The following is a 26,666-nucleotide window of genomic DNA, read 5'->3' as shown; positions in this document are numbered from 1 at the left end:
TAGGCTGTGTGATGATGTGAGGTCACTAAAGAGAATTATAATTCCAAACAAAATAGCTGGAGTAAGTGATTTTGTAAATATTAATGTGGTTTTTAGTGAGATACATATGCTGTTGAGTAAACTTTGTATGAAAAGGGCACAAATAACACTCGACATGGTGCGCAAAAGTGGAAAGTCAGTAAATCTACAGTTTAGCCACTCAAGATATTATTTTTAAATCCATTTTACATGGATTATAGGCTTCGCTGGTTTGGCCAACATTTATTGCCCTTTTTAAAAGTGGTGGTGAGCTGTGTTCTTGGGCTGCTGCGGTCCCTGAGGTATAGGTACATCCCAATTCTGTTAGGGAGGGAATTCAAGTATTTTAACCCAGTGTCAATGTAGGAACAGAGATACATTTCTAGGTCAGGATGGTAAGTGACTTGCAGGGGAACCTCTAGGTGGTGGCCCTTCCAGATATATGCTAAAGTCTTTCTAGATGGTAATGATCGTGGGCTTGGAAGGCGCTGTGAAGTTGTTCGGGTTGTCTTCTCAGTTGTCCAGTCATGTAAAGATTGCCTGATGGCGGATTCCATTTCAGGATATGTTCTGCTTGAGGAAGGAATAGTCAGTGCGCACAAAATAGGAACGTGGATGAATGGACTGATTCAAAACCTAGCCGGACAATTCCTGGTCTCGGACCCAGACAGGCTTCCTGGTAAGAGTGCTGTCAGATATTGTGCTTTGTGCCGACAGTTGGATGTCAGGTCCAGTCCAGGTAGTGTTTCTCTTTTGCCCCGCACCTTTTCCATCTCTATCATGAGACAAGGTGGAAGAGTATGTGGAAATTTCATAATCTTGATGGAGAAAGACCATTCTGTAATGGCACAGACTAGTAACTCAGTAAGGCTAGGTCCATGTCAACTTGTCAACAAGGATTTGACCGTGTGGACTATCTTTCATCCTTCCCATTGGCTTGCGGGTACCTGCGCAAGCTGATGAGGACAAAGTTATATACCTCAGCAAAGTGTTTAAAGCAGTCATTGGCAAACTGCAGGCTGTTGTCAGAAGTAAATTAGGGATGCCATGCACGACAAACATTTCCTTGAGCGTGTTAACAACCATCACTTGAGGTGGGTCCATGTGGCTATTTGATCTCGATCCACCAAGAATAATAATCCAGGATGCTGAAGTCAACAAGATAAATTCAGATGCATTCCCATGCTCAGGTTGGAAAGGAGAATGTCATCAGTGAATTGTTGCAGTCTTGTTTTTGGATGGCACAAGTAGTTGAAAATCATGTCTTCAATAGCCACCAAATGGAATTGCCGGCCCTGGTTGTGCACTGGCAATATCCAGATGTCCCCTGGTGTAACTGTTGGAGAAAGTCTAACTTGGAGATTCTGGGAATGACATTATAGACCAAGTCATTTATATAAAATTGCTAGGATCATATGCAGGTCATCGAGGATCACAATATTCCTGTATTTGTGTGCACTGAGGAGTTCCAGGATTCTGGCCCAGAGACAGTGAGGCAACACAATATGGTTCCAAGTCAGGATGGTTTGAGACTTTGAGGGGAACTTGCAGCTAAAGGTGTTCCCATTGGGTTCAGATTCTGGTGTTAAGGAACGAGAGGCGATCTTAGACATTGAAGGAACTGACAGGGCAGAAGAAACAGAGGTTGTTAAAGAATTAAAGAACCATAGTTACTCAGATAGGCTTAAGGAGCTGGGCCTATTTACCATAGAGGCAATCTGATAAAAGGTACAGAACATCACAAAGCGGTTGATTTGTGTTTCTATACATAAACAATTCCAGTTTGATAGTTCAGGGAGGAAAATAGGACATGCATTTGAATGACAAAGTAGATGTTGGATGGTCGGAAGTTTGTCTTCTTGAAAAAGAAGTAAACCTCTGAATGCACTGCCAGTTTGTACAACATCTGCTGACATTCTGCACATTCTCAAGATGAGGCTGGACCAATTTCAGAATGGGGCAAAAGGGAACTGGATTGTGGTTAATGTACACATGACTGTTCTCTGCCCATCATATTTGTATTTTCTGAACAATGGAGCAGCCCAGTTTTGGAGTGGATAATTTTGCCCAATTCTGTTATTCTAGAGCTGAATTTGGATAATTTGTCGTCTGAATATATTACTTGGACCTAATTTCCTAGGTAACATCGGTATCGTTGTCAGCTTCTGCTTAATTCTCTTTCAAAACGGGGTGATGGTGCATGATGGTTATTTCACTGGACTAGTATTTCAGAGGACCAAGTTAATGCTCTGGGGACATAGGTTCAAATTGCATCATGGCAGCTGGTGGAATTTAAATTCAATTAATAAATTTGGAACTGAAAGCTAACCTCAGTCATGGTGACCAGGCCAACTATCACCCATTGTTTTAAAAACCCATGTGATTCACTAATATCCTTCAGGGAAGGAAATCTGCCGTCCTCGTTTGATCTGGCCTATGCTGACTCCAGATCCACAAAAACATGGTTAACTCTCAACGGAAATTAGGGCCTTGCCAGCAATGCCCACATCTCATGAAATAATAAAAAACATTGTTTGTTCCAAAATTAGGGATCAAAATTTTAAAAGCATAATTCGAGTCATACTGTTGTTCGACAAACAGGTGACAATGTGTACGTGTGCACTGATAAAATGAGGCAAGTGAATGAGAAAAGACAGCATCTCCAATTTATTCTGTTGCATTTACACCTATCCACCAGTGGATATTGCTTCTCAGTTTTGTGTTTGCGTGCTCTTGTTTGTATTTATAATGCTAATCAATGATGCAAACATTTTACTGTGCGCGCAAAATCTGGCCAGAAATTGATTGTGATGGTTTCTGTAAAGTATTTTCAATCCTCATTTTTTAAGAGTCTTTTTGTAGTAGCTAAATACCTTTTATGTTAAAATTAAAAGTTTGAATAAAAGAGAACAGTTATTTGAGAGCAAAACAAAAGAGACAACTGACAACCTGTTGTAGCTTTTACTTTGTGTCCAAGGGACTGCAGAACTTATTTTAAACTGAGACACTTAGCAGCTTCCTGAATTCTTTCCAAACAGGTAGAATTTCAAATTTGATAGTCTCTAATTACCACTTACAAAGATGAGTTAGAAAAAAAGTGTTTAAATACCACCCATGTAATGTTGTAAACATGTTGCATTTCCTCATTGTAGATTTTTTCAAATAAATAGAATGAAGTGTTGAAAGCTTTGGTCATCAATAATAATAGAGGGGAATTAAAGAAAATTTATATAGCACCTTGCATGGCCTCAGGATGTTGCAAGCGCTTTACAACTAAGTAAGTACTTCTGAAGTGTTCATAGCATTTTGTTGGGAGAAATAATCAATTTGTATGATATAAACATCCCCCATTCACTGCATTTTGTTGGAGAAATTCATGCTTCGATCAGAAGTTACCACAGATTCGGCCACAAGTTCAGTTTTATTGCAGACTTCAAATAAAATTAGCTTGCTTTGCAGTGTGCCTTTATTTCCACCCCACCTCCATTTCATTGGACACAGTGATGTCCAAAGATCCTCAGCCAAGCATCATTGTGGAGCAGCCGAAGGTTGCCTTCGTCAGTTGTCTTGGTACAGAAAAGTAAACACAGTAAGAAGTTTAACAACACCAGGTTAAAGTCCAACAGGTTTATTTGGTAGCAAAAGCCACACAAGCTTTCGAGGCTCTGAGCCCCTTCTTCAGGTGAGTGGGAATTCTGTTCACAAACAGAACTTATAAGACACAGACTCAATTTACATGAATAATGGTTGGAATGCGAATACTTACAACTAATCCAGTCTTTAAGAAACAAAACAATGGGAGTTGTTTTGTTTCTTAAAGACTGGATTAGTTGTAAGTATTCGCATTCCAACCATTATTCATGTAAATTGAGTCTGTGTCTTATAAGTTCTGTTTGTGAACAGAATTCCCACTCACCTGAAGAAGGGGCTCAGAGCCTCGAAAGCTTGTGTGGCTTTTGCTACCAAATAAACCTGTTGGACTTTAACCTGGTGTTGTTAAACTTCTTACTGTGTTTACCCCAGTCCAACGCCGGCATCTCCACATCACAGAAAAGTAAACCAGGCAAATTGAAATCTTAAAATATTTTCTTTGTGCCCTCACATATACCCCAGACAAAACATTCCTCAGAGCCATCAACAGTCCAATATCCCATCCACACAAAGCGTTCAGCCTTTCACCATTAAGGAGCCCCTCCAATGGCTTACTCATGATTCCTGAATGGACTGGAATCTCTCACAACTTGCTTGGCTTTCTGAACGGAGTTACAGTAAAATCATGAATGCACACACAAGAACATAAGAACTAGGAGCAGGAGTAGGCCATTTGCCCCTCAAGCCTGCTCCACCGTTCAATAAGATCATGGCTGATCTTTTCGTGGACTCAGCTCCTTATCCACCCACTCACCTTTACTGTCTAATTCCTTTACTGTTCAAAAATTTATCTATCCTTGCCTTAAAAACATTCAACGGGGTAACCTCAATTGCTTCACTGCGCAGGGACTTCCACAGATTCACAATCCTTTGTGTGAAGTTCCGCCTCAACTCAGTTCTAAATCTGCTCCCCCTTATTTTGAGGCCATGCCCCTTAATTCTAGTTTCACCTGCCAGTGAAAACAACCTCCCTGCTTCTATTTTATCTATTCCCTTCATAATCTTGTACATTTCTATAAAATCTTCCCTCATTCTTCTGAATTCCAATGTGTAGTTCCAGTCTACTCAGTTTCTCCACATAAGCCAACACTCTCAACTCTGGAATCAACCTAGTGAATGTCCTCTGCACCCCCTCCAATGCCAATATATCCATTCTCAAGTAAGGAGACCAAAACTGAACACAATATTCCAAGTGTGGCCTCACCAGCACCTTCTCCAGCTGCAATATAACCTCCCTGTTTTTAAATTGCACCCCTCTAGCAATGAAGGACAAACTTCCATTTGCCTTCTTAATTACCTGCTGCATCTGCAAACCAACTTTTTGTGATTCATGCACAAGGACATCCAGGTCCCTCTGCACAGCAGCATGCTGCAATTTTTGTACCATTTAAATAATAGCCCATTTTGCTATTATTCCTTCCAAAATGGATGACCTCAGATTTACCAACATTGTACTCCATCTGCCAGACCCTTGCCCACTCACTTAGACTATCTATATCCCTTTGCAGACTTTCAGTGTCCTCTGCACACTTTACTCTGCCACCCATCTTAGTGTCTTCTGCGAATTTTGACACATTGCACTTGGTCCCCAACTCTAAATCATCTATGTAAATTGTAAACAATTGCAGTCCCAACACTGATCCTTGAGGTACACCCCAAGTCACTGATCACCAACCAGAAAAACACCCATTTATCCCCACCCTTTGCTTTCTGTTAGTTAACCAATCTTTTATCCATGCTAATACATTACCCGTAACACCGTGCACCTTTATCTTATACAGCAGCCTTTGGTACGGCACCTCGTCAAATGCCTTCTGGAAATCCAGATACGCCACATCCACAGGTTCTCCATTGTCCACCGCGCACGTAATGTTCTCAAAGAATTCCACCAAATTAGTCAAACACAACCTGCCTTTCATGAACCCATGCTGTGTCTTCCCAATGGGGCAATTTATATCCAGATGTCTCGTTATTTTTTCCTTGATGATAGATTCAAGCATTTTCCCTAACCAGCCTATAGTTACCCGCCTTTTGTCTACCTCCTTTTTTAAAAACAGTGGTGTCACATTTGCTGTTTTCCAATCTGCAGGAACCACCCCAGAGTCCAGTGAATTTATATAGTAAACTGCTTCTACTTGCTCCCAAGCCATCTTCCCCATCCAACTCCTTGCAATGCTATAAAACATGCACTTGTTCCTGCTTGCTAGCCACTTTATCAGTGAATTCACACCAAATTAGAATGTCATGCTCCATCACTCAGCCACTAATGGCCTCATGAAACCTGTGTAACTCATTATTCCCCAAAGTCCAAAAGAATCTCGAAAACTTCAGCACTTCCCTGCACCAATTGAACATCAAGTGGTTCCCCAGTTCAAATGAACAATCAACATTCTAGGCATTTCCCCACCTTTCAAAGATAAATATTCTGAATACAATCCTCATGTAGCATTTTAGCAAACTCTCCTTGCACCACAAAGTCTTCCCAACCCACGTTCTGGATACTGAATGCCTGCCCTTTCTCAACCACATTTTCCCCATCTACCATTCCCATCTGCTGACCTCATTCCCTCACCACTGCACCTTCATCTCCCTTTGTCATATTGTCATACATTCATCCCAATCCAGGCAGAATTAACCACCACCTTCCATGTCCTGAATATTCCTTTTGATTTTGACTTCCTACATGCATTAACACAGGAAATTCAACTGGTAGTTGTATTTTTATTTGCTTAAAAAATGATCCAAACATCTTCTGTTAGGTTACAGATTCATGTAATCACGATTCACTCATTTGCGGAAAAAACTTACATTAAAAAGTACTCACCAATTTTGTGCTGTGATGTCAAAAGCACAGATTCTCCATTTAGAAATCCATCTCCAGCACCATCCATGTTGTCCGAATTAGAAGCTCCTATGCTATACTGAAAAGCTTGTTTCTGTACTCCCTCATCTACACCTTCAAATTTCTGATCTTGAAGAGAGGTTACATTGCAAATCATTAGATCTAAATCCGTTCCCCTAGAACATTGTGCTGGTGCTTCGTTTATGGCTGGCTTTGAACTAGCATCTAATGTGGTCACACAAGTTATTTGTATCTCAGAATCAGGTTCAGTACTTATACCCTGATTTAATGCTTCTCCTCCATTTGCTCGCAAAGTATTACCTCGCCTGGGATCGGAAAGCATTGTTGGTTGTAAAGGGTGGCATTCGTTCAAGTCAACTTCCTTTATTCCTGTTCTGCTTTCCCAATTCAAATTGTTATTCTCCAAATTTGGAGGACAAAATAAACCCTGATTATCTACATACTGCACTGCAATATTATGGAAACCAACTTTTTGGGTGCCCAAGTCGGATGATGAAAAATCCATGGTTGATTCACTGAATCCATTCCTTTCGGCACATCTTTCAGATGTGGCAATGTTGACAGTTTTTCCTGGTTCAGGGTTCCCTTCTTCCTCATCGTCAATTATGATGGGCTCCACTGGAGATACAGAATCTTTTCCTAATGGTGGCAATGATATATTCATTTCATTTCCTATTGATTCTGGATTTTCAAACACTGCAAGTGAAGCACTGGTTCTATCTACTCGTGTGGTTGCAGGACAATTTACAGAAAAGGAAGGTTCAACAAAAACAACATCATCATCCTCCTCCTCATTCTGGGAACAGGTTAAACTGTCTTCTACAGGCTTCCAATGGGAGTTATCAGAGTTAGTTTCAAGATGATTGCTCAAATTTTGTGAATTGAAGACTATAGCTGCATTTGAGATTGCAGTCGACATACTGAGATCACCATGTATTCCTCCTCCAACTCCCAAGTATTTTTGTTGTTCAATGTATTGGTCTTCTGGCACCGAGCTCATACCTATAGCCTCATTACTTCCAACATTCATGTCTCAAGTATCAGCTGTATTAAAAAGAAAGAAAGAATGTTAGGTTATTTCTATACAAGAATTACTTGTAGTATCACAGAGATTAAATCAAGATTGTATCTTGATTTGTGAATTAACTTATTGATTGGACTCGCAATCCAGTCATGAGACAAAATAATGGTAATATATCTATATATCATAAAATTGTGAAACATTAGAACATCTATTTTTCCGTATATGAAACAATATTCTCTATGCATTAAAAACAGCACATACATTTACAAAGACATTCCAAGAACCCAAGGCTTTTCTGAAAACATAATTCCCAAGAATTTGACAGTGAAAAACAAATTCTAAGTGAATACCATGCTTTGAGCATGGAAACCAACCTAATAAATGTGTTGCACTTGACGGTGTGCAGACTGGGATAGCGCAAAATATACTGTAGAATTTTGATCGATACACACAAGTAGAGACAATGAATGGAAATAACATACATGTGTTTGCCACATTTCTGGCCAAGACAAACCAAGACTAATATCAGTTCAATTAAATAGCAAATAAAACAATAGAACAAACAAAGTAAAAGATATTAGTTGGAGGGAAATATGAAAAAGAAAGTATTATCATCTCACAATCATCCTCTTCCTCATCCTGGGAACAGGCTAAACTGTCCTCTACAGGCTTCCACTGGGAGTAATTAGGGTTAATCGAGATGATGGCTCAAATTTTGTAACAAACCAATAATCTAAAATAAATATTCACTCTTCGATTATACAAACATTTTAACAATGGAAAAGAAAAATTAGGTGGGAAGGATTGCATGCTTACAGGGATAAAGATAATCGAAGTGAGTGGGCGAGGGTCAGGCAGATGGAGTACAATGTTGGTAAATGTGAGGTCATCCATTTTGGTAGGAATAACGGCAAAATGGACTATTATTTAAATGGTAAAAAATTGCAGCATGCTGCTGTGCAGAGGGACCTGGGTGTCCTTGTGCAGGAATCTCAAGGAGTTGGTTTGCAGGTGCAGCAGGTAATTAAGGCGGCAAATGGAATTTTGTCCTTCATTGTTCGAGTGATGGAGTTTAAAAACAGCGAGGTTATGTTGCAGTTGTATAAGGTGCTGGTGAGGCCATACCTGGAGTACTGAGTACAGTTTTGGTCTCCTTACTTGAGAAAGGATATACTGGCACTGGAGGGGGTGCAGAGGAGATTCACTAGGTTGATTCCGGAGTTGAGGCTTATGAGGAGAGACTGAGTAGACTGGGGCTATACTTATTGGAATTCAGAAGAATGAGGGGAGATCTTAAAGAAACATAAGATTATGAAGGGAATTGATAAGATAAAAGCAGGGAAATTGTTTCCACTGGCAGGTGAAACTAGAACTAGGGGGCATAGCCTTAAAATAAGGGGAAGCAGATTTAGGACTGAGTTGTGGAGGAACTTCTTCACACAAAGGGTTGTGAATCTGCGGAATTCCCTGCGCAGTGAAGCAGTTGAGGCTGCCTCATTGAATGTTTTTAAGGCAAGGATAGATAAATTTTTGAACAGTAAAGGAATTAAGGATTATGGTGAGCGGGCGGGTAAGTGGAGCTGAGTCCACAAAAAGATCAGTCATGATCTTAGTGAATGGCGGAGCAGGCTCAAGGGGCCAGATGGCCTACTCCTAGTTCTTATGTTCACATACGAAAACTTCTTCTAAATGTCCTTTCCCATCAAGATAACAAATAAGTACCACAAAAACAAGTAGTGCTGGAAAACCTCAGCAAGTCTGGCAGCACCTGTGGAGAGAACAGAGCTAATGTTTCAAGTCTGATGACTTTTGGTCATCAACAGGCCCTGACCACTTTATTAACAAAGTCAAGTGCACTTGCTGGTTTATTCCGTTTGAAATATGTGGGTCTGAAGTTTTGGAATAGGCTTTTCTTGGACTTGCAGCCTCATTGGTGGATGAAATCTAGATCAAACCAACAATATCTATTGGTTAGCATTCACAGCTTGAAATCTTTGCAAAGTAATGCTAAAATTAATTTAGACTTTATTTTAGCCTCATTAGTCTCCATGGCACAGTCTTAACTGATCAAAGATGATAAAATGTTTACCTTTGGTTATCTAAAGTCTCATCAAGCATATCAGGAAACTTTAAAAAAGACAAAATAATTTTAATGTTTGTTACAATGGACTTTTAACCATAAATATGAATACCTAAGATCAGGAGAAGGCCACTTCGCCCCTTGAGTCCGGTTTTGCCATTCAATGATATTATGGCTGCTATATGAGTAAACCACAAATACCTACCTTTGCCTCAAATCCCTAAACACCCCAGATTAAAGAATAAATCTTTCGAATCTCAGATTTAAAATGAAATTTCACCTAGCTTCTAGTGCCATTTGTGGAAGACAGTTCCAAACTTCTACCACCATTTGCCTACAGAAGTGTCGCCTAACTGCACACCTTAAAGGCCTGGCTCAAATCATATGATAATAACCCCAAGTTCAAAACCCCTCACACAACAGAATTAGTTTCTCTTTATGAAGCTCTTCAATTACCCTTCATAGCTTGAGGATAGAGGAAAGCAAGGATAGAAAGTGTAGAGGCACGAGCCATAATTGTTCTTAGATACAGGTGTGGTGTCACAGGACTGCAGAATTGTAAATGCTGCATCTTTATTGAGAAATGGGTATAAGGATAAGATGTGGAGATGCCGGCGTTGGACTGGAGTAAACACAGTAAGAAGTCTAACAACACCAGGTTAAAGCCTAACAGGTTTATTTGGTAGCAGACGCCACTAGCTTTCGGAGCGTGCTGCTCCTTTGTCAGGTGGAGTGGGAGATCTGCTCACAAACAGGGCATACAGAGACACAAACTTATTCTGTAAATTGAGTGTGTGTCTCTGTATGCCCTGTTTGTGAGCAGATCTCCCACTCCACCTGATGAAGGAGCAGCACGCTCCAAAAGCTAGTGGCGTTTCCTACCAAATAAACCTGTTGGACTTTAACCTGGTGTTGTTAGACTTCTTACTGTACAAGGGTAAGCCCAGCAACTACAAGTCAGTTTAATCTGGATGGTGGGAAAGCTTTTAGAATGAATAATCCAAGATATAGAAATGGGTGTAGAAAATGTTTATAAGAATGGCTCCAGGAATGAGGGATCTCAATTACATGGGTGGATTGAAGACGTTAGAGTGTTCTTTTTAGAGAAGAGAGGATATTTGATAGAGGTGTTCAAAATCATGATCTAGGTAGGGTAGACAAACTATTCCCTTGGGTCGTGAGTCGAGAACCAGAGAAAACAGATTTAAAGTAGTTGGCAAAAGAAACAAACTTGACAGGATTTTTTTTTGTGCTGTGAGTGGTTCATACCTGCAATGCACTCACTCACTGCCTGCAAAGGTGGAGCAATTGTGGCTTTCAAAATGGAATTGGGCAAGCACTCAAAGATAAACTTGCAGGGTTATAGGCAAAGGGTAAGGGAGTGCAACTGGCTGAATTGCTCTTGCTCAGAGTCAGCATGGGCTTTACATGCCAAATGGTGACCTCCTGGCTGTAATCATTTCATTATTCTATGGCAAGCAGTTATTGTGGGGAATGCTGGTGTTACTGTGATTAAAATTGAAATCAGTCTTTTGCTTCAGTGTCTGCAGATTTGACTAGATGACATTTTTATAATTGCATATTCCATATTTAAATGGAATGTTGCAACATACTTAACATTTCACATCTCTTCTCTTAAAGGGATAGATTCACATTGGTGTTGGATTCGACACTCACAGCTACTATCCACGTTTCCCTCAGTTGTGAACAGGCAAGTTATTTTAACAAAAGGACCATGGCAGAAGAGCCAATTCTATAATTGTGTGTATATGTAGTGCTTAGGATTTTTCCCAACTACCTGCCGTACCCAAATATATTTCTGAAAAGCCAAAATAAATGTTAAGTTTTGTTAACTTGGTTAAAAAGACGTGCTGGTTAGGTGCGTTGACCTGAACAGGCGCCGGAGTGTGGCAACTAGGGGAATTTCACAGTAACTTCATTGCAGTGTTAATATAAGCCTTACTTGCGACTAATAAATAAACTTTAATTTTTTAGTACAGGTCCCAATCAAACATGGGTCCGTTATTTATCAGAGTGCCAGCTTTGTATCCACACCTGAAATGGTTAACAATGTTTAATTGTCAGGTTGTTTAAAACTTTGGAAAAGATGAACAACAAAAACTTTGATTCACAGGTTCCCTGTACTGAATACAGGTTAGCAAAGATCGATCAATCTTTTCTAAGAAAATGAATGCAGCATCAGCAGCTACTATTGTCTAGTTGATCATAAGCAAAACCTAATCAAATAGAGGTGTTAACCCGTAAATATTTATCTGATAACACTGGATCATGATCCAAACATTGATGCGGTTTTTTTCACGGTTACTGCATATGGAGAATATTCAATCCTAAAAGCAAAGCGGTAATTTAATTTGAAATTCAGGTGGTGACTTGAACGGAGAATGAAGCCAGAATTTTCCAATTTCCATCTGACCTGTAAATATTATTTACTCTTGTAAATTCCCTTCATATTATAGTAATTTATAAAATTTAGTGTATATTACATTACCAAATGCCAGCCCAAAAACCATACAATCACCATCAGTTGAATGGACATTATGATGGTGTATATTTACACAAGGAATTAACTGCTTGCAAAAATGTTTCAACTGTTTGCAGTTATCAGTGTGTGTACCTAACATCACCAATCTGCTGCAGGTAGATTTATAAAGTGTAGAAAACCATCACCTTGGTGCATACGGTTCCTAATTCAGGTGTTTCTGGAATGGGTTGGGAGGGTGCAGAAGAGGGGGGCAGCGAACAACAAAAAAAGTGAGCCTGCTTCAAATCATTTATATTTTATAGGAATTACGAGCAGAAGTAAGTAAATTCAGCCCTTCGGGCATGCTCCGTCATTCAATCAGATCATGGCTGATCTTTCCCTGGTCTCAAATTTACCTCCCAACCTGTTCCCCATATCCCTTCTTTTATTAGAAAAATATTTCTCTCTTTCTTGAAACCATTCAATGATTCAGACTCCACCGTGCTATGGGGCAGCGAGTTCCACAAATTAATCACCCTCTGCGAATAGTTCCTTCTCACCTCAGTTTTAAGCCTACCGCCTCTCAACCTATATTTGTGACCTCTTGTTCTAGATTGCCCCATAAGAGGAAACATTTGGTCTACAGGTATTTTATCAATCCCTTTTAAAATCTTAAAAACCTCAATCAGATCCCCTCTCATCCTTCTAAACTCCAGCGAGTATCGGCCCAAACTGTTTAATCTCTTAATCTCTCCTCATACTTCAACCCTTTCATTCCCAGAATCAATCTGGTGAATCTCCTCTGAACTGCCACCAATGCCACCACATCCTTCCTCAATTAAGGAGGCCAAAATGGGACACAATACTCCAGATGTGGTCTCACCAACACCGTATACAATTGCAACTCAGTCCTTTTGCAATAAATGCTAACATTCCATTTGCCTTTTTTATTACATGCATACCAACTCTTTGTGATTCATGAACACAGACACCCAATTCTCTCTGCCCGAATACATTGAATCTGCTTTCCACTTGGGTAATAATTTGTTTCTGCCAAAATGGATAACCTCACTTATCCACATTAAACTCCATCTGCCAAATTTTGGCTCACTCTCCTAGCCTATCTATATCAGTCTGTAAAATCTTTATATTCTCTTCACTGCCTGTTTTCTCACCTATTTTAGTATCAACCACAAATTTTTGCTATGTTACACTCTGCCCCTGCTTGCAGATTATTTATATAGATTGTAAAGAGTTGCAGTCCAAGGACTGACCCCTGCGGCACCCCGCTAGTTACATTTCACCAGCCAGGGAAGGACTCATTTATCCCAACCCTTTACTTTCGGTCAGTCGGCCAATCCAATCTAGTAATCTAGCCCCAATCCCACCTTCTGGATCAGTCTTTTATGTGGCACCTTCTGGAAATCCAGGTATACCACATCCACAGGGTCCCCACTATCCAGCTTGCTGGTTATGTCCTCAAAGAACTCAAGCATGACTTCCCCTTCATAAAACCATGCTGACAAAGGTGGATTAAGCATTGTCTTTTCAAATGCACATTCATCTCTTCCTTAATGTTTGAGTAGAGTAAAAAGTCTCTCAACACCAGATTAAAGTCCAACATGTTTATTTGGAATCATGAGCTTTCGGAGCACTGCTCCTTCATCAGGTGAGTTAATGATTGATTCCAGCAACTTCCCCACCAGAGGGCAAGCTAACCAGCCTATAGTTTCCTACATTTTACCTCTCTCCCATTTTGAATAGAGGTGTCACATTAGCATGTTTTCAATCCACCCGGACCTGACCACAATCCAAGGAATTTTGAAATATCACAACCAGTGCATCCACGATCTCTGCTGCCACCTCCTTTAATACTCTAGGGTGTGGGTCACCAGGTTCCAGAGACTTATCATAGAATCATAGAAACCCTACAGTGCAGAAGGAGGCCATTCGGCCCATCGAGTCTGCACCGACCACAATCCCACCCAGGCCCTACCCCCACATATTTACCCGCTAATCCCTCTAACCTACACATCCCAGGACTCTAAGGGGCAATTTTTAACCTGGCCAATCAACCTAACCCGCACATCTTTGGACTGTGGGAGGAAACCGGAGCACCCGGAGGAAACCCACGCAGACACGAGGAGAATGTGCAAACTCCACACAGACAGTGACCCGAGCCGGGAATCGAACCCGGGACCCTGGAGCTGTGAAGCAGCAGTGCTAACCACTATGCTACCGTGCCGCCCGTGCTATCTGCCTTTAATCCCATTAGTTTATTCAATACCTTCTCCCTCGTGATGGTTACTGCACCAAGTTCCTCTGCATTAACGGCAGTTTTTGGAAAATCTTCCTTATTCTCTACCGTAAAGACAGAGGCAAAATATATTGGTTTAGTGCCTCCGACATCTCTGTGTTCCCCATTAATATCTCACAGTATTGTCCTCTAAAGCGACGACATTTACTTTAGCTATTCTCTTTGTCCTTATATACTTACAGAAAAAAGCTTTTGGTATCTGTGTTTATGTTTTCTGCTAGTTTCCTTTCGTTGTTCATCTTAGCTCTTTTGATTCTATTTTTAGTCGCCTTTTGCTGAACGTTAAAGTTCTCCCACTCCTCCAGCTTACCATTAGCTTTTGTAGTTCGGTATGCCCTAGTTTTTGTTTTTATGTCCTCTTTATCTTCCTTGTAAAAAGGAATAAAAACATTCCATGGCTAGACAATTCCTCTTCCTCTCAGGAATATACTTCAATTGAGAAGTATTCAATATATCCCTGAACACCCATCATTGTTCAACTGTCCTACCCTCAATTATTTGTGCCCAGTTTACTTGGGCCAACTCTTTCTTCAGGCCTGTATAATTATCTCTGTCCAACGCTAAAATTCTAGTATGGCACTCTGTCTTCTCTCATTCAATCTGAATCTCTAGCATTTCCTTTAATGTGCTTCACCTTAGTTCCTGATTGTCATAGGGATAATGTCTGTGGGTAATATATGATTAAAGCACTTTTGGATCAGACAGAATTCTGAATAAGCCTCTTAAATATTTTAGTTTCCTATAAAATATTTTTACATAGGTTTAAAAATGCATTCTAAGCTCATTGGACTTGTTAATGTTGACAATACCGGGGTGCCTTTAAAAGTTAAAACAGTGAAAAGTTTTGGGCGTGCTGATTTTTTAAAAGTCTTTAAAACTTAAAAAATCAGCACACCCAAAACTAAAACTCAGTGTCTTTGCATTCAAAATTCTAGCATCACTTTTCATCTTGGCATAATCCTGGCTACTTTATCTATGGGGCTCTCCCTGCAAGTTGTGTTTGTTACCCACCTCAGTTTTGAAAGTTATAGTTGACCCAGCATTCAAACCCTTTGAGCGAAATGTGTTCTGGATTTTGATAGGTAGTAGTATACCGGTAATGTTACAGGGCTAGTAATCCAGAAACCCAGATTATTGCTCCAGAAACAGTTCAAATCCAACCATGGCAGCTAGGAGAATGAAAATTCAATGTACTACTAAGTTGGAATCAAATGGTGACCGTAGTATAAACACATCTAATTCACAAATTTCTTTCAGCAGGGGAAATCTGCCATCATTACTGGCTCCAGACCCACTGCGATGTGGTTGCATCTCAGTATTAAATTTCACTGTCATGTGTCTGCCCAATCCACCAGGGTATGTCACAGAATCCCTACATTGCAGAAGCAGGCCATTCAGCCCATCAAGTCTGCTTCGACTCTCCGATGGAGCATTCCACCCAGGGCTATCCCTGTAACCTCACGTATTTACTCCTCCACTAATCCCAACCTACACATCTTGCGATACTATGGGGCAATTTAGCATGGCCAATCCACCTATCTTTGGACTGTGGGGCACCCGGAAGAAACCCATGCATACACAGGGAGAATGTGCAAACTCCACAGTCACCAAAGCCTGGAAGTGAACCCGGGTCCCGAGCACTGAGGCAGCAGTCCTAAACATTCTGCCACCGCTGAAGTCAATCAGTACCCTCACAATTTACAACAGTTTTGCATCATCTACAAATGTTGCAATGGTACCCTAGACTCCCATGTCTAAGCAATTAAAATATATATCAAGAAAAGCAGATCAGGGGAGACCCAGTGAGTGCATCAAACCCTGGGGCCTAGTGTTGAAGTCCATCTCAGTTGAAGTGAAGGATGACCCCTTCCCCCCACTTAAAAACAAATTGACACTAGCTACTGGAGCTGCCATAAACCAGGTAAGTTAAAACGTCCCATTGAAATGTAAAGGTCACTGACAATGGTTCCCAGTGCAGGACGATTGCCATGCAAACCTTACTTATGAAGTTCTGATAGGGGTGTCCCAGCGCATCTTTAGGGTGCTTTCCCAATCCAACCCTGGGGAGCTCAGAGGTTGCGGTACTGGCTGTTATTGAACTCGTTAAATTGGATTTATGCCTAGTATCACCTACTAATTGTTGGAATTATGCTTTATGCCTCACCCACCACCTGTCCTCCATGACACAAGAAAATAGAAGCCACCTTTCCCCAAAACTACATGGAAGCCCTTCACTGAGCAACATTTTACATATTATGAACACCCTCACTCTTCCAACACATCCTTGATAATCACATTTCCTGACTGACATTCTATCTCCACCTGCATGGATCTATATGATCCAGTTGATCTACATAGCCCCTCTTCGACTCCCTGCTTCGAACATCGCCCAAATTGATTAATGAATCTTAAAACATCCAGCCATCCTTAATGCAACCACTGATCTTTATTTAAGCTGTTTGGTCACATGTAAACATGGTCAAAATGTAAACATAAGAGTATCCCACAAAGCAAGCTTGTTTGTCTATTTTGGGATGGAAGGAGGTAAAAGACTATGGGAAGGAGGTAAAAGACTATGTCCATGACATTGGGCACACTTGTAAAAAAAAAAGCTTGGTATTCAAAATTCCTAATAGGAATTTGGCAGACATGACTAAGCTAGATACAAAAAAAGTGATTTTCCACCTTAGACACAGCTGCAATAATATTTTAATTGACTTTACGACTTTACTTTCAGAAGCAACAATTGCGTCCCAGCTGCTCCCCCACCCCCACAAAATAGATGACAACTGCAGTTGTTTTTCATTAACACTGATCTAAACAAGGCATAGGCCAATCACTTAACCAACGTTCCTTTCGGAGACAAATCAGAAATGATAGCCCACAGGTGCCTCAAATATTTTTTGAACGTTAAGCAAGTCTGCATTTCAGAATGAATTAAAAAACACAACCAGCACGATCTGCATTCATTCTTGAAACACAAAAAAGGTTCATGGAAGTCAGGTTTCTATAAAATCCATTACATTGCCCTTCAAGATGGTGATGATTCTACCATTTTCCTTTTTTACCCGAGTCTCGTGGTGCATTTAGATAGGAAGCTACATACTGCTGGAGACAGGACAAGGACATCTCGGGCGTACAGTTGCACAAACCACCAAAATCAGAAGTTCAGGTTAATGCAATCAAATGGTTTATTTTGTGAGGGATAGAAATATAAGAACCAGGTTAGGCTATTTAGCCCTTCAAGCCTATTCTGCCATTCCACTAAATGAAGGTAGATCTATGATCCAAGAGCTCCATACAGAACTGAAAAGCCGAGCAGTCATGTTATTACAAGAATCTTGGAGCCTGGTACATATTTATAGGCATTGGCAAAGGTGCAACAATGACTACATGGATGCGCCCAGAACAGAATTTCCTCAGTCCAATCAATTGCCCTTAAAGAAGTTGTTTGCTTTCGATGAATTCAAGAAAATAAATTAGAATGAAGAATGAAACTGCCCGTCTATCTTTCTCTATCTCTGTGATTAGAATCATCCCCCACGATGATGGCATTGCTGCAACGGCCTCAGTACTCAATGCCGTCAACTGCCAGTTTCCAGATACAATTTTACAACTCATCCGCTTCATCCTGGACCACAATATCTTCACCTTCAACAACCAGTTCTTCATCCAGACACACGGAACAGCCATGGGAACAAAATTCGCACCTCAATATGCCAACACGGCATCTCCACATCATTAGAATACTTAACAGAAATAAACTATTAGCAGTCACCTTTTATTAAAGATAAAATTCAACCTTTTTAAAAATGAAATACTTGAAAGGTACACAAAGTACACAGGCATGTTGGCACAGCGGTTAGCACTGCTGGCTCACAGCACCAGGGACCCGGGTTCAATTCCCAGCTCGGGTCACTGTGTGGAGTTTGCATGTTCTCCCCGTGTCTGCGTGGGTTTCCTCCGGATGCTCTGGTTTCCTCCCACAGTCCAAAGATGTGCGGGTTAGGTGTATTGGCTATGCTAAATTGCTCCTTGTCAGGGGGACTAGCTGGGGTAAATGCATGGGGTTATGGGGATAAGGCCTGGGTAGGATTGTGGTCGGTGCAGACTCGATGGGCCGAATGGCCTCCTTCTGCACTATAGGATTCTATGATTCTTCACTCACTATCTTGAGTTTAAGTCTGCAACAAGGTATAATCAAAACGGTCATCGAGAAAATATGTAGCTTGAAGGTGTTTTTACAGTATGCACTTACCTTATTACATCTGACTCTACCTATGCAGTTTTCCATTTTGGTCAAGTGTATGATATTAGTATCCCAGGGAATTCAAGTTTACGTTAGGGGTCATAATCAACCTCGGAGGGGAAGGGGCAGTGTGGGGGGGGGGGAAGGAGATTTGATCTATTATTGGGTGCTAATTAAGTCCAGTACTAAAAGGCATAGGTTTATTACCAGCCCCTATCAGTAACCATGAGGAAAAATGATATGAAATGTACACTGTTGATTGCATGAAGTTTATGAGGATTAAGAATAGAATATAATGATATAGTGAACAGTATGTTACTGAGCTTTCAGAATTGTATGTTATGGTATAGTGGAACATAGATTAATAAGGATTAAACACAGCACTGCAATGGAAAAGGTTATTACTGACCAAGTTGCAGTATACTAAGATATATGGGCTATATAATTAATATAGGCAGTAACTGAGACGCGAGTGCTCTCTCTGCAGTTGCAACACCACCAACTGCAGCCATTCATTAAACTAATTTGGTCAGTACTCTCACTCAAATTTTTGAGAAAAAATGGCTGAAAACAAAAGATTTCATATAATCAGCAAAAATATTCAAAAAACTGTCCAAAGACGTCAGTTAATTAGTTTGCTCAATGACACCATCATACTGGGTTGGATATTAAACAGTGATGAGACGGAATACAGGAAAGAGATAGAGAATCTGGTGAACTAGTGTGACGATGATAATCTCTCCCTCGATGTCAACAAAACAAAGGAGATAGTCATTGACTTCAGGAAGTGTGGTGGAGGACATGCCCCTGTCTACATCCTCAGGGACAAAGTGGAAATGGTCGAGAGCTTCAAGTTTCTCGGTGTCTAGATCACCAACAACCTATCCTGGTCCCCTTCATGCTGATGCTACAGTTAAGAAAGCCCACCAACACCTCTACTTTCTCAGGAGACGAAAGGAAATTTGGCATGTCCACTACGACTCTCACCAACTTTTATAGCTGCACCATAGAAAGCATTCTTTCTGGTTGTATCACAACTTGGTATGGCTCCTGCTCTGTCCAAGACCGCAAAAAACTACAAAGGGTTGTGAACGAAGCCCAGTCCATCACGCAAACCAGTCTCCCATCAATTGACTCCATCTACACTTCCTGCTGCCTCAGAAAAGCAGCCAACATAACCAAAGACCCCATACGCCCTGGACATACTCTCTTCCACCTTCTTCTGTCCGGAAAAAGATACAAAAGGTCTGAGGACACGCACCAACTGACTCAAGAACAGCTTCTTCCCTGCTGCCATCAGACTTCTGACTGGACCTACCTCGTATTAAGTTGATCTTTTTCTACACCCTACTATGACTGTAACACTACATTCTGCACCTTCTCCTTTCCTTCTCAATGTACAGTATGCTTTATCTGTATAGTGCAAGAAAAAATACTTTTCACTGTACACTAATACATGTGATGATAATAAATCAAAATTAAGGTTTTAATGGAACTAGTGCTATTGATATGTTAATGAGCTTAGCAACACTGCAGACAGATGTTTACTCAAGGCAAGTTAGTAACAATGGAGGACAGAATATGAATAAGTTAAGTTCTGACATCCATCATTATGAAGCGCTTCAAAAGGTTAGTCATGGCACACATCAACTCCAGTCTCCCAGATTGCTTGGATCCACTACAGTTCGCGTATTGCCACAACAGACATCATCTTCCTGGCCCTGCATGTGGATAACGAGGACACTTATGTCAGACTCCTATTTATTGAAGACTGAGTTTAGTCAACACCATTATTCCAACAAAACTCATTTCCAAACTCAGTGGCCTGGGGCTGTGGTTCTCCCTGAGGCTGGATCCATGACTTCCTAACCCACTGACCACAATCAGTAAAGATAGGTAACAACACCATCTCCACAATTATCCTCAACATCAGTGCCCCACAAAGCTGTGTCCTTAGCCTCTTACCATACTCCTAATATGCTTATGACTGCATGGCCAAATTCCGCTACAACGCCATTTTCAAGTTTGCTGATGACACCACTCTAGAGGGTTGGATTACAAACAATGACGAGACGGTGTACAGGAAAGAAATAGAGAACCTAGCGAAATGGTGCAATGACAATAATATCTCCCTCAATATCAGTAAAACGAAGGAGCTAGTCATCGACTTCAAGAAATGTAGTGGAGGACATGCCCCTGTCCACATCAATGGTGATGAGGTGGAAATGGTCAAAAGCTTCAAGTTTCTAAGTGTTTAGATCACCAACAGTCTGTCCTGGGCCCCTCCATGCCAACACTATAAGTTAAGAACGCCCAACACCGCTACTTTATCAGAAGGGCAAGGAAATTTGACATGTCCACTGTGACTCTCACCAGTTATTACAGATGCACCATAGAAAGCATCCAATCTGGATGTATCACTGCTTTGTACGGCTCCTACACTGACCAAGACCGCAAGAAATGAGAAACGGTTGTGAACGTTGTCCAGTCCATTACGCAAACCAGCCTCCCATCCATTGACTCTGTTTACACTCCCCACTGCCTCGGGAAACCAGCCAGCATAATCAAAGACCTCATGCACCCTGGACATATTCTCTTCCACCTTCTTCTATCAGGAAAAAGATACAAAAGTCTGAAAACACGCACCAATAGACTCAAGAACAGCTTCTTCCCTGCTGCCATCAGACTTTTGAATGGTCCTATCAATATAGTAAGCTGATCTTTCTCTTCACTCTACCCATTATTGCAACACTATATTCTGCACCCTATCCTTTCTTTCTTCCTGATGTGCTGTGTGAACAATGTGTTTTGACTGTGAAGCACACAAGAAACAATATTTTTCACTGTATCTCAATACACGTGACAATAATAAATCAAATCAAAAAGGGTTCAAAGAAAGACAGGTGTGAAGAAAGGCGCATAAAGAGTATACTTTGCTTTTAAATTCAAAGCTACAATCAAGAAATGAAGGGAATTAAGTTTAGGTCATATGAGGTCAAGGAAAACTATATTTAAAGGAGCTGATTAAACCTGTGCAGGGAGCTGTCTTTACACTTTAGCCAAAAGCAGGAATAGCTGTTTAACTCCCAGCAAACAGTGTCAGTGAAGGAAGTCTGTTTTGAAACGCAAGCTGTTGGATTACCTCAGAAGTGACCCCAAAGAGTCATAACTGCATTGTGTGGCAACAGGTACTGGTTCTACCTATAGATTTTAAAATCTATAAGATGTTGTGGAACCTTCTGGGCACAGTGAGCTCTGAATGTAGTCAAGATTGTTTGGAACTTTGAAAATGAGTGATACTGTGTATAGCCACTCTCTTAGCTAAGTGTACTTCTTGTTTACTTTGTTTATTTTATTTCCTAATGAACATTTATTGTATTTAAAATCACCACAAAACATCTGGAACATCATTCTCTGGATTTCAAACCTTTCCTCACATTACATCAAATTGCAGAAATACAGTTGAGGATAATTGTTTCAAGTTTCCTTTCTGGGATTTGGAACAACTCGACATTTACCATCAGCAATGTCCTTAACAATGCAAACACAGGAACATTTAATGAAAAGAAATGACAAAACGTGGCAACAGAAAATCAACAGGTGCAAACAAAATATTGAAGGGCAATGAATACAAATGCAACTGGAGGAGTACTTCCCACAGCACATAAAAAAGGGATGATTGGATGGGAACGAAAAATTGGCAGGCAAATCAGTACTGAACAATGGGAGGCCATCAAGAGGAAATGGTTCATATACAGAATAAACATCATCATGATCTATGACTCCATGATGGGGAAAGGAAGGGCATTCAAAGCTCCAGCTCTCTGAATCACTGGAGAAATTAAAATAAGAAAATGTACAGTAAAGAACCAGGCAGTGTAGTACACAGAAAAAAGATGAGACAGACAAATATTTTATAAATGGATAATTGGGAAAAAGGGTAGTTGAAGGAAGGGTGGGCCAAGGTACTGATTTAATATTAAATATACCTGTGGAGGCAGAGCATAGCATATAGAATATAAGTACTTTGTATCTATCTTCAATAGTGAAGAGGATGCCACCAACGTAGCAGCAAAATAAGGTAGTAGTGATACTGGATGGAATAAAAATAGAAGAGGAGACACTTAAAAGGGTAATCCTAAAAGTAGAAAAGTCACTCAATCCAGATGGAATATATCCCAAGTTGTTGAAAGTAAGGGTTTTACTTGCATCGGCTCTGTCCACATTCTTACAGTCCTCCTTAGATATGGGGATGGTGCCAGAGGACTGGATTGCAAATATCACTTTTATTTTAAAAGGGAAGAGTGTCAACCCAGCAATTATAAGTACCCAGCTTATCAGCGATGGTGAAATTTTCCAGACAATATTAACTGGAATTTGGGAAAGTATGGGCTAATATATGGAAGTCGCCAGTAATATGTTAAAAGCAATCCATGTTTAACTAACTTGACTGAATTCAAGTATCAGAGAGGATTGATGCAGGTCATATGGTTGATGTTGAATGCACATGAACTTTCAAACAATATTTGGCACAGTGCCATATATCAGGCAGGAGAGAAACATACATTGGTGTTTCCAACAGGTCAATAGCAGGACTACTGTTTTTTATATATGTTACTGGCTTGCTCGTTGTGTACAATTTCAAATCTTGCAGTTGACATGAAACTCGAATGCAGTAAATGAAGAGCACTATGAGAATAGCAAGAGGCCTGACAGCATAGTTGAGATAAGAGGAATAAGGAAGGCCAAGTGGATTAAGTGTCAGTAGGCAACATTTAGGGAACAGTAATCATGATTTCAGATTGGAGGAGGGCCAATTTAACTGGTGGAGAACAGACCTATCTCAAGTAAACTGGAAAGATAGATTGACAAGCAATGGGTTGCTATAAAGAGATGGTTAGGCTACAGACAAGGCACAATCTCACATGGGGGAAAAGATAGAACAACCAAAGCCAGAGTTCTATGGATGACAGAAGAGATGAAGAGTAAGGTGAAGCAGAAAGAGCAGGTCATGGTGGCTGCCAGATTGATAATACAAGTGAGAACCAGGTTGACTATATAAATGTCAGAGGGACAATAAAGAAAGGAAATGAGAGAGGTAAAGACACAGTATGAGAAGATATTGGCAACTCACATAACAGGAAATTCAAAATTCATGGAGTCAGCAAAGCAGGTGGCATGTAGTCTTCAATGGGAACATAAATAGTAAAATGATAATAAGAAGAGGGGTGATGCTGACTGAGGACCAAAACAAAGGGCATGACTGAGGTGCTGAATGAGTACTTTGCATCTGTCTTTACCAAAGATAAAGATCCTAACAAAATCATAGCGAAGCTGGTAATTGAGATACTGGATGGGTTAAAAATTATGAGGCATTAGAAAGGCCAACAATACAAAAAGTTATAAATCACCAGAACCGGATGTGATCTGTCCAGGGATGCTGAAATGCAGGTGCAGAGAGATGCTCCTCCCACCACCACCACCAACCCGCGACCCCGCCCCTCGACCAAGGCTTGTTTATGTTTTTGTCTTTGGATACAGTAGCTCATCATTCTGCCATTGACACCCACTCTGAGAAGTTTTGTTACTTAAATGCAATCAATACACCCCCTCTGTCTTTATTTATTTTATTTCTTTCTTTATTGTCACAAGTAGGCTTACATTAAGATGCAGTGAAGTTGTGAAAATCCTCTAGTCGCCACAATCCGGCACCTGTTTGGGTACATTGAGGGAGAATTTAGCATGGCCAATACACCTAACCGCATGTCTTTCAGACTGTGGGAGGAAACCGGAGCACCTGGAGGAAATCCACACAGGCACGGGGAGAACGTGCAGACTCCACAGTGACCCAAACCCTGGCACTGAGGCGCAGCAGTGCTAACCACTGTGCTACCCGCCCCTTTTGTACCAAGAAGTATTTTGCGAGTTAATCTCTCTCAAAATTCATCATATCACAGACCTTTCCTTTTTTTCCTTCCTCCTCTCCCTTTCAATTGCTTAAAGTTTATTAAATTTTTATCTCCCTTCAGTTCTGAAGAAAGGTTTTTGCCCTGAAACGGTAACTGTTAATCTCTCCACAGATAGTCCCAAGCCAAGTACTTCCAACATTTTCTGTTATTGTTCGAGAAAAGGGTGGAAGGATAAATGCTGCAGCTACAGGCTAGTCAGTTTAACCTTGGTGGTGGGGAAGACTTCAGAAATGATAAAATTAACAGTCACTTGGGGATGGCGGAAATAATTGAAGGAAAGCCAGTAGGGATTTGCAAATTGCAAATCATGTTTAACTTGATGAGGATTAGGCAGTTGCTGTGGTGTGTAAAGACTTCTAAAGGAGTTAGATAAAGACTTCTCAGCAAATGTTATGTTCACGGCATAAAAGGGACACTAGCAAAGTGGATGTCAAGTTGTTGAACTGACAGAAAATGCAGTGTAGTGGTGAATTATTGTTTTAAAACTGGCGGAAGGTACATTGTGGAGTTCCCCAGAGTTCAGTACTGAGACCACTGTTTTTCTTGATCAACACAAATGACCTAGACTTAGCTTTGCAGGACACAAATTCAAATTTTTCAGATGACTAAAAGCTTGGAAGTACTGTGAACTGTGAGGACAGTGATAAACCTCAAGAGGACAAAGACAGACTGGTGGAATGGGCAGATGTGCCAGAGAAAATGTAATGCAGAGAAATGTCTATTAAGGAAGATGCTAACAAAATATCAGAGGTGATAGATGTAATGGAGGGGGTGAAAATGGATGGAGATGATGTACTGGAAGACTGGCTTAGAGCTGATAAGTCACCTGGTTGGGAAGGCTTGCATCCCAGGTCGCTAAAGGAAATGGGCATGGGCATCATGGAGGTGGGAAGGGAATAGATCAACAAGCACTTGGAGAGGTTCAATTTAATTGAGAGCCAGCATGGAATTCTAAAAGGCAAACCATCCTTGACTAATCTCCATTACGTCATCAAAAAATTCAATTCGGAGATTGAATAAGGGAATGCAAAAGATGTTGTCCATTTGGATTTTACAAAGGCATTTAAGTACCACAAAAGAGGATGTTGACAAAATTGAGGCTCATGGAATAGTGTCAGTGTGAGCTTGAATAAAACCTTGGCTTATAGACAGAAAACAAATGGATAGTGGACAGTGGTGTTCTCCAAACGTCAAAGCTATCTGCACAGAACTTGGATTTTGGAAGAGAGAGTAAAATTTCAAAATTTGCAGAAATATTGCAAACAGTGAGGACAACAAAAGCCAACTGCAACAGGGTATAGATAGGCTAGCAGAATGGGCTGACAAGTGGTATATGGAATTTAATCGTGTGAAGTGGGAGGTGATGCATTTTCACAGAAGGGAGAAGGAGAGACAATATAGATGTAACAGCACAGTTCTAAACAAAGTCCTGGGGCAGAGGGACCATGCGATCTATGCGTGATCATTGAAGGTGAACATATTGGAGAGAGGAATTAGCAAAGCACATAGGATCTTGAGATTCATATAAATGAAATAGGAACAGAAGGAGATCATTGGGCTCCTCAAGTCTGCTCCATCATTCAATAAGATCATGGCTGACCTGTTTGTGTTACACGTTCTACATTCCCATCTAGCCCCAATAACCTTTGATTCCCTTGCCTAACTAGAATCTACTTACCTCCGCCATAACAATATACAATGACCCCCACCTCCATCACCTTCTGAGGCGGATGTTCACAGTAACGTTACTGCAGTGTTAATGTAAGCCTACTTGTGACAATAATAAACTTATAAACTTTAACCTTTAGGAGTTCCAAAGTCAGAAAAATATTCTCATCTCTGTCCTAAAAAGGGCCACCCCAAATTTTAAAAGTGTCCTCTAGTTCTAGTTTTCTGCCTATAAGCCAAAGTTTTGTTCAAGCTGACACTATTCCATAAACCTCAATTTTGTCAACATCCTCTTTTGTGGTACTTTGTCAAATGCCTTTGTAAAATCCAAATGGACAACATCCA

At 40.6% G+C, this 26,666-nt stretch overlaps 1 protein-coding gene across 2 annotated transcripts in view; it reads right to left on the bottom strand.

Moving 5' to 3' along the window:
• The window catches only part of zmym2 (zinc finger, MYM-type 2), a 114,390-nt gene that overhangs the window by 84,551 nt on the left and 3,173 nt on the right, over nucleotides 1–26,666 (bottom strand). For both annotated transcript variants that reach the window (XM_078222086.1, XM_078222088.1), the window contains exon 2: nucleotides 6,494–7,576. In XM_078222086.1, coding sequence (XP_078078212.1) covers nucleotides 6,494–7,562 — 1,069 coding nt within the window. In that variant the 5' untranslated portion in view covers nucleotides 7,563–7,576. The remainder of the gene's footprint in view (nucleotides 1–6,493; nucleotides 7,577–26,666) is intronic.

The sequence above is a fragment of the Mustelus asterias genome, chromosome 10 (genome assembly GCF_964213995.1).
Source record: "Mustelus asterias chromosome 10, sMusAst1.hap1.1, whole genome shotgun sequence".
Classification (NCBI taxonomy): Eukaryota; Metazoa; Chordata; class Chondrichthyes; order Carcharhiniformes; family Triakidae; genus Mustelus; species Mustelus asterias.
The sequence above is the reverse complement of the archived record's forward strand: the minus strand, read 5'-3'. Positions and strand labels throughout refer to the sequence as shown.